General features: G+C 38.5%; 2 protein-coding genes across 2 annotated transcripts; one reads left to right on the forward strand and one right to left on the reverse strand.

The window, feature by feature from the left end:
* Positions 1 to 12,273: 12,273 nt before the first annotated feature.
* LOC129762182 (mediator of RNA polymerase II transcription subunit 10) lies at positions 12,274 to 12,902 on the reverse strand. The gene is made up of 2 exons (XM_055760209.1): positions 12,712 to 12,902; positions 12,274 to 12,654 (listed from the first exon to the last, which is right to left on the reverse strand). Exons 1-2 carry the CDS (start codon positions 12,831 to 12,833, stop codon positions 12,384 to 12,386), a joined length of 393 nt encoding a protein of 130 aa, XP_055616184.1. The 5' UTR covers positions 12,834 to 12,902; the 3' UTR covers positions 12,274 to 12,383.
* Positions 12,903 to 13,027: 125 nt separating this feature from the next.
* On the forward strand, positions 13,028 to 13,868 carry LOC129762179 (5-demethoxyubiquinone hydroxylase, mitochondrial). The gene is made up of 2 exons (XM_055760205.1): positions 13,028 to 13,319; positions 13,385 to 13,868. Exons 1-2 carry the CDS (start codon positions 13,163 to 13,165, stop codon positions 13,813 to 13,815), a joined length of 588 nt encoding a protein of 195 aa, XP_055616180.1. The 5' UTR covers positions 13,028 to 13,162; the 3' UTR covers positions 13,816 to 13,868.
* The last annotated feature ends 1,862 nt before the right edge of the window (positions 13,869 to 15,730 follow it).

The following is a 15,730-nucleotide window of genomic DNA, read 5'->3' on the forward strand; positions in this document are numbered from 1 at the left end:
GAATCGTGTTGCATGCTGAAGAAAATTATGAAACAGTAAATCATATGTTTTATTAGATCCTAATAAAGAACATATTACATCATATTGAAATGTCAATGAAATGCTGATGCACTCGAAAGTTTTAACCGCTGTTGAATTAAATTTTAGATAGCTGCGCGAGATAGCTGGTGGATGATAATCCAGACGACCGGAGTTTGAACTCACATCGGAGCAGTTTTCACCAAACATTAATCTGTGCCATTTTAAACATTCATATACCACTCCCAACACAAGTCAATCAAACAATTATTATTTCGTGAGGCTATAATAAACATTTCACGAAAATATTTTGCGCCATTTGTTTTTTTTCCCATGTCTGTAATAAATCGTATAAGAGTATGGCAAAAGTCGTATTTGGTGCTTTGACAATTCATGAATATATTCATATTAGATCGCAATTCAATTTCAACATAATCGCTATTATAGCCGGTCAAAGTTGCATATTCATCCAAACAAATTCGGTAAGCATTTGCCATGTATGTATATGGCCTCCATTGTTGCATGCATATGCCAGTTAGGCGCATTATATGCCAACCAAATTTTAGGGCATATGATGTTATATATACGCTTGTTATGCGATTTAATGTTTGCTGGGTAATAACTTTTCTGTATGATGTCATACGGCGAGTCAAATATCTTTGAGGTGATGAATAGAGCGTCTTATTTTTCAAAAACCTGTAAAATATTGTTATATCCAAAAAGTATGCAACAAAAATAAAAAGTATTTTACAGATATGTCTGTAAATTTACAAACATATTTGTAAATCTGGCATCTCTGGTGGTCTGAGAATTTATTGCAAGAAATCGCTTGAAAACATGCATGAATTTGCTTGAAAATGAAGTGGATTGAGTCCGCACCACTTAGATATTAAACACAATTCATATTGATGAAAATGGAGTAATTCAATATTTTACTACGATTCTGAATTTCCACCGTGGAATCGAGATGTTGGTGAATCCACCATAGTTCACCGGCTTCGGTGAACGTGAACGCGAAAAAAGTGGTGAATATCGACGTCAAAATATTTCCCAGTTCATGTTCACGTTCGAATGTCGCAAGGCATTTTGAAAATTATTTCACCTTGAACTGTAAAAGGATATGTTAAGCAACTCTCGAGTTTTCAGTGAAAATTTCATTCAATTTGATCTCTGCACGGGTCAAAAAACTTCATTGCTTCAAGGATAACTGTATATTTTATCCGAATTAAACCTAGGTTTTTTACGCGGTTTTTTAACGCGCGGTTTTTGACGTAGGACTACGTCTTTCATTTCTATACCGGGGTGTAAAATCAAAGTTTCGCAAACGAAAGCGTTACGCCGGAGACCGTGATTTTGAGCGTTAATAGCTCCTAAACAACTGAACGAAATGGTATGATAAACACTTCATTCGAAAGATAAAATGTCTACGCGTTCTATACTTGTTACTTTTTGATCCAAAAACTTGTTTCAGTAGCCTTAAAATTGCTTTCAAAACAGGCTATTGAAATCACCAATCGGTGTATAAGCGAGCGCCGCTCGGAAATCCACTCAGTTATAATTGAACAGCGATTGGAGCATGTTGTCGCTGTTGTGGTGAAGCTCTTCGTTTATCATGAAAACGTGGATGAACGCTGTCACCAAGAGTCTGTTTGTGCACCTTAGGCCAGAAGGGAATCCATCAGGAGGAGAGTGATTCCACAAACGGTTCTCCGGGAAGACATCGGAGCAGCCGCCACACACACACACATACATGCGCGGAACTCTTCGTTTGGATGCCATTCAGCATCGAGTAAATTCCGGAAAGATCTGATCGTTGCTGAAAAATAATCTGCCAATTCCCCTGGGAATTGAAAAATACATTCATGCGAAAGAGTTTATTTTAATATTTTTTAACCATATAACACAGCGACCTAATACATTTGATTTTGTAATTTTTCAATCAAGTGTAATTAGCAGGAAAGCTTCTGAAGATTATTCTTCCCCATCAGTAGGATATTTTCGTATCCAATATTGTATGCGCGCGCAACGGAAAATGTTTCGTATGGCGAAAATTATATAATTTTCAATCGATTATTGCTCAGTCGCCGGAATTTTCAAACTCAGAGAGTTCATTCCCCTATAGTTTGCCTTCCAAATTGCCATCGTAAACCACACCTTCTCTCGATTCAATCACGCACAAAAAGCATACTTAAGCGATATTCTGGTGGTGAAACGCTTTCTTTTTTCGTGAGGACATCGACAAGACAACATAGTCCCTGAACGAGCTGAACATACTGGACAAGCTGGACGGCGAGGGATCGAGGGATTTTTGACCTGGCCTGACCTGACCTGACCTGAAACGCAATCAGTTTGTTTTAACTGTGAGGGAGCGCAGAAAAGATCGATCAGAAGGAGAAAAGAAGGTGACCAAGAGAGTATCAGCATCGAAAAACGGTTCCCCGGGAAAACATCGAAGCAGCCGCCACACACACATACACGCGCGCAACTCTTTTCGTTTGCTGGTTATCGAGAAGAAACCTGGAAAGAAGTGATCGTTGCTGAAAAATAATCGGCCAGTTCCCCTTGGAATTGAAAATTATATTCAAGCGAAAGAGTTCATTTTAATGTTTTCTATTCATATGATGCTGCGACCAAATACAATTGGTTTTGTGATTTTTCAATCAAGTGCAATCAACAGGTGGTTATCGAGTTAGCATTAACCACTAGTGGACTTCGAGAAGAATCGAGAAGTATCCGGAAAGATGTCATCGTTGCTGCAAATTAATCTGCCAGTTCCCCTCGGAATTGAAAATTACAGTCAAGCGAAAGAGTTTATTTTAATGTTTTCTATCCATATAATACTGCGACCACATACATTTGGTTTTGTGATTTGTCAATCAAGTGCAGTTAGAAGGAAAGCTTCGGAAGATTATTCTTCAGAACAAGGTTTTTTGTATCCAATATTGGATGCACAAAACCTTGTGCCTCCACCGTAACGCTCTCGTTTTCTAAGTTCTTTTCTCGTAAATATTCATCTATTCATTCATTCAGAATGGATTTAGATTCAACTTCAAACAAATGATCTCTAAATCAACGATAGTCCTACGTCACTCTTGCGGTTATACCATAGATATAACCCACTTCCTGTTTTTACTAGGATTTTTACGCGGATTTTCCAGTTAACGTGGTTTTTTACGGGGTACGTATCCCCCGCGTAAAAAAATCCTGGCTGTACTTTGTTGAAGCTCGATGTTTATTTACTTCACGTTTACTGGCGAATTTTTAATATGAACGTGAACGTGAACAAGAATATTCTATTCACCGCGATTTTCTGAGTTGTTTGTTGTTTGCCCTTAAGGCAGGTTTAAGTGCGATTCACATACAACATCCACGTCACGTTCACGTTCCGTCACCTCACGTTGCGTCAATTATTCTTCCATGCAATTCCTGTTGAAGCATTCACATACACCAGAAACGGCAAGTCAAAGTTGCTGTTGCCGGTGTATGTGAATGTTTGCATAAGAACTGCTTGGAAAGATAATTGACGCAACGTGACGGGACGGAACGTGAACGTGATGTGGATGTTGTATGTGAATCGCACTTTAGAGTACCCGTGAACGTGACTTGAACAGATGGTGGAATAGGACGATCATTTCACGGTGAACTACATTGCGAACAAACAAATCACAAAATCGTGGTGAATAGAATGATTTGGTTCACGTTTACGTTCATATAAAAAGTTCGACAGTGAACGTGAGGTAAATAAACATCGATCTTCAATAAAGTAATTCGGATAAAATATACAGTTGTTCACGAATCAACCCAAACCAACTAAGTTTTTTAACCCGCGCAGAGATCCGATTGATTGAAATTGCATCCATATCAAAATTTTCATTGAAAACTTGAGAATAGCTAAACATATCCTTTTACAGTTCGCGGTGAAATAATTTTCAGAATGCCGTAGGACATTCGAACGTGAACATGAACGTGAAAATATTTTGACGTCTATATTCACCACTGTTATCACGTTCACGTTCACCGAAGTCGGTGAACTATGATGGTGAGTTCACCAACATCTCGATTCCACGGTGGAAATTCAGAATTGTTGTGAAATATTGAATTAATTCATTTTTATCAATATGAATTGTTTTTGAACATGTTTTTCATCTAGAAAATGTTTCTTCCTATCGTTTCAAGATGTTTTCCTCGCGTTTTATATATGGACTGATGAATTATTAACAAAAATCGTAAGGGGTTGTATCTAGGGCACAACCGCATATTTCTGACGTAGAACTACGCAATTGTATTATGCAATCCACTTGTTTACCTATTCGAATATTATTTTAAAATGCATAAATTTGATGAACGCCCTTTTTTGTTTGATATGATGCCTAGGACTACCAAAATATGTGAACGGAAGAATTGTCAAACGATCATTGTATTTTACATTTCCCTCTGAAAATATTGCACATCTCAGTTCTCGAACCGCGAAAGTTCATTCACCTCTGGTATCTTAAATTACGATTTTCCCAGGCTTCTCAGTTTAAAAGTACGTTTTAGGGAAACATATTCCGAACGACAAGCGAGTACAAAAGTACTCAACACCAAAAAAATACCCCCGACTTGCATGTATTTGCAAAGCGGATTCCCCCAGGCATATTAATTTTGAAGTCCGTGTTAGGAAAACACAACTCAGTGGGGAAAAAATACCTCCAACTTGCCTGTTCTGACAAAGCGGAATCCCCCAGGCACATGTGATTTTAAAGTCCGTGTTAGGGAAACACAGCTCGGTGGGAACAAAAGTATCCCCGACTTACATGTATATTTGCAGAGCGGATTTTCACAGGTACATCTATTTTGAAATCTGTGTTGGGGAAACCGTAAATCGAGCCAATCAAAACTTGGCAGTATGGGCGTTTAAATAACGCTTGACATTTTACAGTTATTCAATTGTTTATCTCATGAAAAATAATATTTTTTTTAACTGTGATAGACGCGTAGAAATATTTCCTATCAATTGATGCAAACATCTTTCCGATCTGTTAAGAAATGTTCAAGTTATAAGCATTCGAAATACGGGTAGAGTTAGCACACAAATCCGCAGAACAAATGTATGAGTAAAAAGGAAGTTTTTCTAGTTCTCAAGAATTTAAACCATTTAGAGATTAGCGAATTGTAATGTATAGCAGGTCAAACAAATCTTAGAGAATTTCCGATTCGATTGGTATGCGAATCATGAGAATTCGTTCACAGTGAAAATAGTTATTAACGTTAACTTTATTTCATAAAAACGTGACCTGTTTTCTGATTTGGTACCCTTCCTGAAAGACGTAGTTCTACGTCAAAAAAGCGTTTGTCAGCGTTCACGTTCACGGGAACTCTAAACCAACCTTTAACAGATTCAACTCATTGCATTTGAGAGATACTCATCGTCATTCTTGTTTTCAAACGAATGAAAAACGTTCGAAAGTATGCCCCATTTTTATTTTGGTTTTCGTACGAATCAAATCCATCCATTCCATCCATCTTTCGAAAATTGAAAGATTCGAACGATTCTAGTTCTCGTACGAATGCGTTTTTCACCTGTTTTCCAAACGTCACTTTTTCGTGCGAATCCCGTTCGTTTGTTAAATCAGTACACTTTTCGGATCACTCGAGCTTAAGTCATATTGGTTCTGCTGTTAGATTGAGAAGGAAGAAGGAATTGAGTAATTGAAAATTGAGGATATGAATCATGAAGATTATTAATATTTTATTTCGTTTGACTTTTGTGATTGATGTCATGCCGATCTCAGTCCTTGCATGACAGTCGCTGCCATCGTTGTAGTATTGATAACATTTTTGACGTAGGATTACGTCTTTCGGGAACATACTGGGGTACAAATTAAAAATCGAAAATCGAACACATCGTGAAAACTGTCCAATTTCAAACGCCTCTTGCTCAGTCATTCATGATGAATTGATTAAATTTTTGCGTCAATCGATTTCGACACTCCACAACATTTTTGTATATTGAAGAAAATAATATATGTCATGAAATTAACTATCGAACAATTGAAATATCAACCCCCATCCTAACGGAAATACCCACTTCTGAATGGTCGAAATTGACGACACATGCGGCGGGTCCATAACAGAGACATCAAAACCCAGCTGCCTGAGGGAAATCGGCGTTGCAAATATACGTATGTCGGGGGCATTTTTGTGTTGGAAGTAAGGTGAGTGATACGATTAATTCTAGCAAATAAAATTTAAATTTGGAACTTTCATGTTGGTTGCTTCGTAAAATTTCATATCAATGACCGATCGTGTATTGTGAAAAATTTAGCACAAGTGTCAGTATAAAATTGTATATGGTAGCAGTTGTGTTAAAAATGACTTGATATATGAAACGAATTAGTTCAATTTTCATAAATAAAAACCAAGGTGTGTTTCCGCTCGAGGGTGCACCCGTGGCCGACTGATTAGCGTCTCACATTATCATGCCGGGTGTTCAGGTTCGATTCCCGTTCTGGCCGGAGGATTTTTCGTCAAAGAAATTTCCTTTGACTTGCACTGTGGTCACCGAGTGCGTATTCTGCGTATTCTAGAGCTTGCTCTCGGAATACATTCAAGGCGTGTTATTTGGCTTGAGAAATCCCAACTAAGTAATAATAAATGACGCTAGTTAATGCATACGTTGAGACGGCAAAAGTTCCACAGGGAACGTTAACGCCATTCAAAAAGTGTTCCCGCTCGGGAACGGGCCGTAAGCTGTCTGTTTTGTTGTGTTTATTTTCACCCAGGTAAAGTTTATACGGCGAGAAAAATTGGAAAAACGAAGAAATATTAAAAAAAAGTGATTTCCCATATGCTCTACTGCTGTTAGTCCAATTAAAATTCGCCTTGGGTTGAATAAACACTCAGAAGATGAAAGTTATAAAAGAAAATTATCTTTCCCATATATGTCAAATATGTTTTCTTTATATTAAAGTAACATGTTTTTACTGATGAGAAAAATTGATAATTGTGGTCGGTGTTGGTAATTATCTTATATTACATTGGTGAGTTTTATTTTTTCTTTATTTCATCCATAGAGGCATCTCGTCTAGGATCACAGAGGGCGGTTTTCATCATATCTCGTTCCACTTCGGTATCTTTTATCTGATACACACCACCCAACGACTGTTTACCACCTTTCTGTCATCATCACTCGGTAAACACCGGAGGAGTGAACAAACAATATCCAATAACCAAACAAAACGGCCCTTTTCAGAGCCACCAAATCATTTTCAGAGTTTAACGATGTAATTCTTCAAACACATCCAAAATCAACGGATAGCCTAACGGAATCCTACGTCAACTATGTGGTCGTGTCTCGGACACAACCCTCCTGTGATTTTTTACCTTTTTTTGAAATCACGCTGAGTTGACTTCGAAAAAGCACTGTTCAAGGCGCAATTCTTCACCAATTTCGGATCTATTTGTAGCAATGCATTGGTAAAACATATGACTGGTACCCTTTTCAGTCTTTTGATATCTTGCTTCAGACAAAATGGCAACCTTGAAAAAAACAAATTCTTAAAAACGATGTAAAGGACTCAAACTCAAGGACATCCAGATTTGTGCCGAAACCCATGAATAGAACATAGATAGAACTCATGGCAGAAGAAAAGCTAAATTTCTGAAGCATTGTGTTATTGAAAATAATGGGTCCTATTATAGAAATCGAGGTGATAAGAACTTTGCTCGTTAGCCCTATATCACTATTATGGATACCAAAGAAATTCGATAGCATCGAGCGAGTGATAGCTATCGGTGCAGCTTTCAGAATTTTTCGTTTTTTTTTTTGGTTCGCTTGTTGCATATCTTCAGAGCATTTCTTCCTTGGAAACATTTCAGAAACGCTTAAATATATGCAATCGCAACACATGAAATTCGATATCTCGATTTACAAAATACGGAATTTTGCTCGGTGTGATAGTGATTGTATCGACCAAGCAAACATTAAATCGCATAACAAGCGTATATAAAACATCATATGCCCTAAAATTTGGTTGGCATATAATGCGCCTAACTGGCATATGCATGAAAAGGTGGAGGCCATATACATACATGGCAAATGCTTACCGAATTTGTTTGGATGAATATGCAACTTTGACCGGCTATAATAGCGACTTTTGCCATACTCATATACGATTTATTACAGACATAGAAAAAAAACAAATGGCGCAAAATATTTTCGTAAAATGTTTATTATAGCCACACGAATCGCCATTTTTATATATGAGTATTTATGTTTGTAGAAATAATAATTGTTTGATTGACTTGTGTTGGGAGTGGAATATGAATGTTTGAAATGGCACAGATTGATGTTTGGTGAAAACTGCTCCGATGAGGGTTCGAACTCCGGTCGTCTGGATTATCATCCACCAGCTATCTCGCGCGGCTATCTGAAATTTAATTCAACAGCGACAACTTTCGAGTGCATCAGCATTTCATTGACATTTCAATATGAAGTAATATGTTCTTTATTAGGATCTACTATGATTCACTGTTTCACTGTTTTTCTTCAGCATGCAACACGATTCACTACAGTACTGAATCGATTTAAATTATACGCTTATACGACACACAAACTGCATCAGCGTAATATACGCATATGATGCGGATTAAATATATTTTACGACAATGTACATAATAAAATTGATGTTTATTATACCGAATTGCGACTTAATTTGATAAGGGGCTGTCCACATACCACGTGGACAACTTGAGGGGGGGTAGGGGGTACGAAAATGTCCACGATTGTCCACGGAGAGGGAGGAGGGGGTTCAAATAATGTCCACGTGGATACATAAAATGAATATTTTTGAAAATACATTAATATCCATAATCAATAAAGAATAAAATCTGCTCTGCATTTTTATCAAATTTCAATCTTGCCGCCCCTTGCGAGTACTCCGTATTTATCAATAAGAGACCATATTTTTTCATATTGTTGAACTGTTTCGCTGAAATGTGTATTTTGAATGTAACGCACATGAACTGAGAGTGATGGATTTATTTACATTGGCAGAAGAGGATCATACATTCCGCCAGGACGAAGATACCACCAAAGTATGTTATGGCGGATTTACATTAGGGAGATCTATAGCTATAGATGGATTTATTCACGTGAAAAAAGGTGTAAACAGACGAGAATAAATATGATACACTTATTCGAGGTATATATAACTTGAATAAATTCACCATATGTAAACGCTTGTGAATTTCTCACTGGAGAGAAATCACTGAAGTTGGATGCAGTTCTACTTCAGGTGAATAAATTCACCGAAAATATGAATATATTCATTATAGAAGTTCACGCTAGTGTAAACGGTTGATGCGATTTCTATAAATCTACAATATATCGGTTCCATACTTTTGCGTCTTGTGTCTGGTGAGATTGGAAAGGAATTCCGTTTAATGTGCTTCTACAGAGCTTCGATAGATTCTAACAAGAACTGCTTATAACTAAACGAAACTAAAGTCCAGAATAAACTAACATAATTAGCCAATAAAATAGACGTCATATTCCATCAGGACAGTGTCAATCTTCCTTCTCTTTGACAACCTGGCCGAAAATGTTAGGTTTGCCTGAGAAGTGCTATTTCACCCGCCATCATCACCAGATATTGCACTTTCCGGTTATCAATTTTTCAGGCCACTTTTCATGAGCGCAATAATTTCGGCCCATTGGGTAGCATGGAAAAGAACCTTGTCCAGTTTTTTTACGAGAAACCAAACAAGTGTTGGGAGGTTGGGTTTTGAAATTGCGGAAGGATCGATTCAGCAATACCTTACACTGTGTAAACTAGGCATAAGAATTAACCAATCAATATTAAAAAAAAACTTCGTAAAGAAACTCGATGTTTGGAAGCCACATGAATTATAGTAAATTTTTGCTACATTTTGTAAATTTTGGACTGAATTTTCATCAGAAAATCGATCACGGTGTATAGAAATGGGTAAAATACGATATTGTTTGCAAAGATCATGGGATAAGCAAGACAAACCACTGCAAATAACATCAAAGCCAGGATTACACAAAAAGGGACGCGGTGTGTATGGTGGAACTGGAAGCGAAACTCCGATTATGAGGAGTTACATGGCCAAAAGGTTAATTCCGTGTTGTACGGTTCACAACTGCATAGATTTCACGAGGCGATTATGGAAGAAACCACCAGAATCGATCAACAGAAAAGTGTCACATAAATTTTTGATGACGCTCCAAAAAATTAGGGCGATTAGTTGGGAATTTTTGATGCATCCATGGTTTATCCCAGACCTTGCAAACATAATTGCGATCTATTAAGAAATGATCGAGATATAAGCGTCCGAAATTTTTAGACGTAGTCCTACATCAAAAAAACATTCAGAAATTAAACAGAAAAACGCGAATACTTTTTAAATGACCCAATACATTCGAATAATTGTGTCTTTGTAAGAATGATACTTTGGATTTTTCCCCTTAAAGTCGGCACGAATTCGGGAACAACCTAATATTTTCCAAGTCTTACGAGGTTGAACAGAAAAATCATTGGTAGATGAAGCCAGCGATCACGATACAGGTTTATTGTTCATTTGAGCCGCCATTTGTGTGTTAAACAAACTAACACTACATAATTTAACACGACATTCTTATAACTTGAACATCATGATGATACCGATATCGATTTTTTATCACTGCTGCTTTGTCTTGCGATTCCAATAACGATTTCGTAATGAAGCCCTAGATTTCATTGTCTGATTTTTTTTTGAAAACATATAACAGTTCGGATGAAAAGTAACACAGTAAAACGATTTGCAACTTTTCGATACCATTTTTATAGTAATCTTTCGGTTTTTCCTCAAAATAGGCCTCGGTTTCGGTAATCACTTCATCATCGGTCTTAAATTTCTTGTCAGCGTACATTCTCTTCAGGTCTGCGAACAGAAAATAGTCGCTGGGGGCCAGATCTGGAGAATACGGTGGATGCGGAAGCAATTCGAAGCCCAATTCATGCAATGTTGCCATAGTTTTCATTCGTTTGTGATTTTTCAATTTTTTCACAATAATAAAAGTTGCTTCACTCTCAATGCTGTAACTCACGAGCCAATCGACCGATTGCTGTCAAATTTTGACACGTATCCATGATGGTGCTTTGTGATTGTCAAGTATATTTTTGCAAGAGGTTCCATCTAGACGTCAACCTTATGAATTTTTCAGCCGAACTGTTACAGCTCAACCAAATAAATAAAATTGGCAAATAATTGTATATGATTATAAAGAATGATAATAAGAATAAGAAAAAAAGAATTCCCGAGAATAGATTCTCAAGTGATTTTTTTATATGGATTTCAGCGGTAAAAACAACCTGACAGCATAAATGGAATTTAGAAGAAACTAAAGAGCGATACAAATAACTTCCCGGAGAATGCTGGATAGAGAATAAACGAATTTAAAATAAACCGCTATTATTATTTAAGCTAACATTGTTATCCATAAAACTATAGAACACAAAATAGAATCAATCCCAAAATGAAATTTAAGAGAGGTTCAATTTTATTTGGATTTTTTTAGAAATAATTGGTGTAATGTCCACGTTGACAACAGGGGGAGGGGTATAGTAAATGTCCACGTTTGTCCACGGAGGGGGAGGGGGGGGGGTTCAAAAACACGATTTTTCTGTCCACGTGGTATGTGGACAGCCCCTAATGGTATTCCAAATTGAGTTTTTACATTTAATGCGATTTCAGATACACAAGATACATTCTTTGATTGATATTATATGCGATTATGATTTATTCGGATTTCTTGTAAGACTTGGCACGTGCAAAATTATACGATTTAATGTTTGCTGGGGACTTCTCGATTCGAATTATATAGTAGGGCCCGATACAATCACTATCACAGCAAAATTTTGTATTTTGTAATCCAGATAATCTTTTACCGAGCTCGAAATTCATATGTTTCGGTTGCATATATTTAAGCGTTTCGGGAATGTCTCCAAAGAAAAATACCAGGGACGCAAACCAAATGTGAACAAATAATTCTCTAAAAATATGCATCAAGCAAAACAAACAATTCGAAAACGTATAACAGTTGCACAGTGATAGCCTTCAATCGGTCGTTGCTATCGACTTGTTCGGTATCTATAATAGTAAAACAGTGACAATAATAAGTAAATGTGATAGAGCTAACGAGTAAAATTCTTATCGACTCGATTTCTATAATATGTCTTATCGATTGATGTCTCGTAATAAAAGGGTCGATTAATTTCGAATATTATATTTCAAAATAGCAAATTCGTTTTGAAAATAATAAAAATACACATCCTACAAATAGATCTCTCAACACATCGCGGAAGAAACCCTTTCTAATACTATTCATCGCCCCGAATCGCCTTGTACTTGCTGATCTCGCCCGGGAATGTGTCGCTCAGTTCCTTCAGCAAATTACTCTTGAACTTCCGGTAGGAATCGATCTTCCCCTTGACCTCCTCGTTCTTGGTTAGTGCCTTATCGATACAATCCTTGGTGTACAGCTGCGGGTTCCGGCCTTGATCGATGTAATCGAACACCTCCAGTGGCACGTTCACATCCACCTGGTTCTTGAGTTTATCAATCTCCTGCAGTCCCGTAACGAGTGATTGACTATGGCGAGAGAAGGCATTACTTTAGAACGCAAAGTTAAAATTTTCAACCACTTACATCTTCTGATTCAGCACGTTCTGTCCCTGGGGCTGGAAATCGCTCACAATAATCCGTATTTGGCGAACATTTTCGATGAACATTTCCAGGTGATTTTCCAAATTTTCCAAAGGAGATGCCATTTTGCTCTGCTGCCTGCTCGTTGTTTAGCTTCTGAATGTCTACTCAGTGAATGGTTGTGTTGTTGTTGTTCGCAAGCAAGCTGTCAAAGCTTGTTTTGCTTTGCAAATTGCTACCGAAGGAAGAGAACTTCGGTAGGAATTGCCGGTTTGACAGTTCTCAGAGTTCTCAGATGGAGAGAATATCCAACGAGATGCGAGCTGGTATTCGATTTGTTTTGCTTATTTCGCTTGAATAAACAGTATTACGAGTTTGCGAAAATTGCATTATCTTTGTCAGTTCCAAATCAGTGAAAATAATCTATTGCATAGCCGGGGTCCAGGGTGGCAAGATGTTGAAATTTAGTGCGGTATTGTCGCGCGGAATTCACAGCGCCACTGGCAAGGGTGCAAAACCTTGCTCCGAAATGATTGATCGCATCATTAGGGTGGATCATGCAGGCGAACTCGGGGCCAATCAAATCTACAAAGGCCAGTTGGCTGTCTTGGGTAAGGATTCATGTGAAGAAATTGAGAGCCAAATGAGCAATGTTTTATTTGATTATAAACCACAGGACACACCAAGGCGGGCGACACAATTCGGCACATGTGGGAGCAGGAAAAGGTCCACAAGGCTGAGTTCGACCGGCTGATGAGCAAATATCGTGCCCGTCCGACCGCTCTGTTGCCCTTCTGGAACATAGCTGGGTTCGCACTTGGTGCGGGAACGGCTCTGCTAGGTGAGAAAGCTGCCATGGCCTGCACGGTAGCGGTCGAGTCCGTGATTGTGGACCACTACAACGATCAACTGCGCAAGCTGATGGAAGACCCGAGCTTCAAGGATCACGAACTGCTGGATATTATTGCACGCTTCCGGGACGAAGAGCAGGAGCATCACGATATCGGGCTGGATGAAGGGGCGGAACAAGCGCCTTTCTACAAGGCACTAACCGACGTAATTAAATTTGGCTGTCGGACGGCGATTAAAATAGCGGAACGCGTATAATATTGTTTTGGTTAATACGGAGAGACTATAAATTTTAGTTTATTACAACAAAATACACATTTTTATTGGTTGGTGGCTATCTCTCTCCAATTCCGCGGGCAACTCGCGCTCACCACGTCCTGTTCCACTTGGTCTATCCACCTTGCTTGTTGCGCTCCTCGTCGTCTCGTACCAACCGAACTTTCGGTGAACACCATTTTTGTAGGATAGTTGTCCAACATTCTTACACCATGTCCTGCCCAGCCTGTCATTCCAGCTTTGATCGCTTTTGGGACACTGGCTTCACCTCACCGGTGAGTTGCGTGAGCTCGTGGTTCATCCTTCGTCTCCATACGCCGTCCTCCTGTACACCACCGGAAATGATTCTTAACACACGTCGTTCCAACACTCCGAGTGATCCCAGGTCCTCTTCGAGTATTGTCCACGTTTCGTGCCCGTAGAGGATAACCGTCCTGAGCGGTTTGTACAGGGAACATTTCGCATGATTGATGAGTGAGGGGTTCAGAAGGAAAGGGGTGTAAGTGACTTGAACGATTTCAGTTCATCAACTTTTTCTTTAGTCAATAACTCAACTGCATAAACGTTCCAATTTGAGTTTTGCTATAGAATCCGATAGATGAGGTTCTGACCTATCTTCCACAATGTCAAATACAGCTGGGAATGTATTTGCAGCTAAGTTATGACCAAAAGAAAGATTCGATGTAGAGAAATCGATCAAATCACTTACACCCCTTTCATTTTGAGCCCCTCAAGTCTGTTTGATCTCAAGTGTTTGTGGAGACCATAGACCATACGACTCCCATTGGTAATGCGGATCTCGCGGCTGGTATCTTTGTCAGATGTTACCATTAAGTCAAAGTAGTTAAATTTGTACCTACGTGGCCGAGTGGTTAGCGTCACACCTAACATGCCGGGGGTTTCTTGAAAGAAATTCCCTCCGACTTGCACTGTGGTCACGCGTATTCTAGAGCTTGCACCTCGGAATGCATTGAAGACGTGTCATTCGGCATAGAAATCTCAACTAAGTACAAATTGAAGTGACGCAAATAATATGTAGTACGTTGAGACGGCGAAGTTCCTCTAGGAACGTTAGTACCATTTAAGAAGAAGAAGAAGAAGTTAAATTTGTGAGCGGACAGAGTTTTCACAGAGCGCCATTGGATAAACACGTATTTGCTTTGGAAGGATGAATAAAAACACGCGGTACTTTACGGAAGAACAGTATAATCTGTTAATGTGTGTCGATACAAAAATAGTTGCTGTTTAAATTCATACTTGAAATATACAGAGTTGCCAGAAGTCTTTCAATAAACTTGGTATGGGGTAATACATTGAATATCCCATCAAAATTAGTCCAGTCAGGAAAACCTTCGACTTGTGAGGTGGTCGTTTGGAGGATATAGTTTAATCTATTGTATAGTATTGAAGTAAAGTCGCTTTGTTGCTGAATTCATTCTATACGTTTGTGGATTTTTTGCTTGGAAAAGTTTTCAAAAAGCAAATCAATGACCCCGGTACAAAAGTCTCCGATATTTAGTTGGAAGTTCATGGAAATACGATCTCTTAAAACCCCAGATACACTATCATAATGAAATGTCTTCGCATATTTCATAATGCCATCAAAATGTCTTCACAAAATCAAATGTCTCCCCAGTAAATCCAATGTCTTCAAACCTGGCATCTCTGAGACCAACTCTCTCTGCTTCGTGCTTAAGTCTGGTGTAATGTTCAGCTACCGTCAATGTCTACGTCATCAGCAAGATAGATGATTTGACTGGATCTGTTGATGCAGATCGTGCCGAAGTCGAAAGATAGATGGTGCGTTGGGACTTTGTATTCACGGCATTTCTGGAGGATTTGCCGCAAGGTAAAGATTTGGTCAGTAGTGGCCCGATCTTCGATGAACCCGGCCTGA

Source organism: Toxorhynchites rutilus, chromosome 1, assembly GCF_029784135.1.
Source record: "Toxorhynchites rutilus septentrionalis strain SRP chromosome 1, ASM2978413v1, whole genome shotgun sequence".
NCBI lineage: Eukaryota > Metazoa > Arthropoda > Insecta > Diptera > Culicidae > Toxorhynchites > Toxorhynchites rutilus.

Bases quoted from the DNA above. Each gene is read 5' to 3' on its own strand.
- LOC129762179 (XM_055760205.1), top strand. From the start codon at position 13,163: ATGTTGAAATTTAGTGCGGTATTGTCGCGCGGAATTCACAGCGCCACT. The intron at 13,320-13,384 runs GTAAGGATTCAT...TATAAACCACAG, and splicing joins AGGCCAGTTGGCTGTCTTGG to GACACACCAAGGCGGGCGAC.
- LOC129762182 (XM_055760209.1), bottom strand. From the start codon at position 12,833: ATGGCATCTCCTTTGGAAAATTTGGAAAATCACCTGGAAATGTTCATC. The intron at 12,655-12,711 runs GTAAGTGGTTGA...CTCTCGCCATAG, and splicing joins AACGTGCTGAATCAGAAGAT to TCAATCACTCGTTACGGGAC.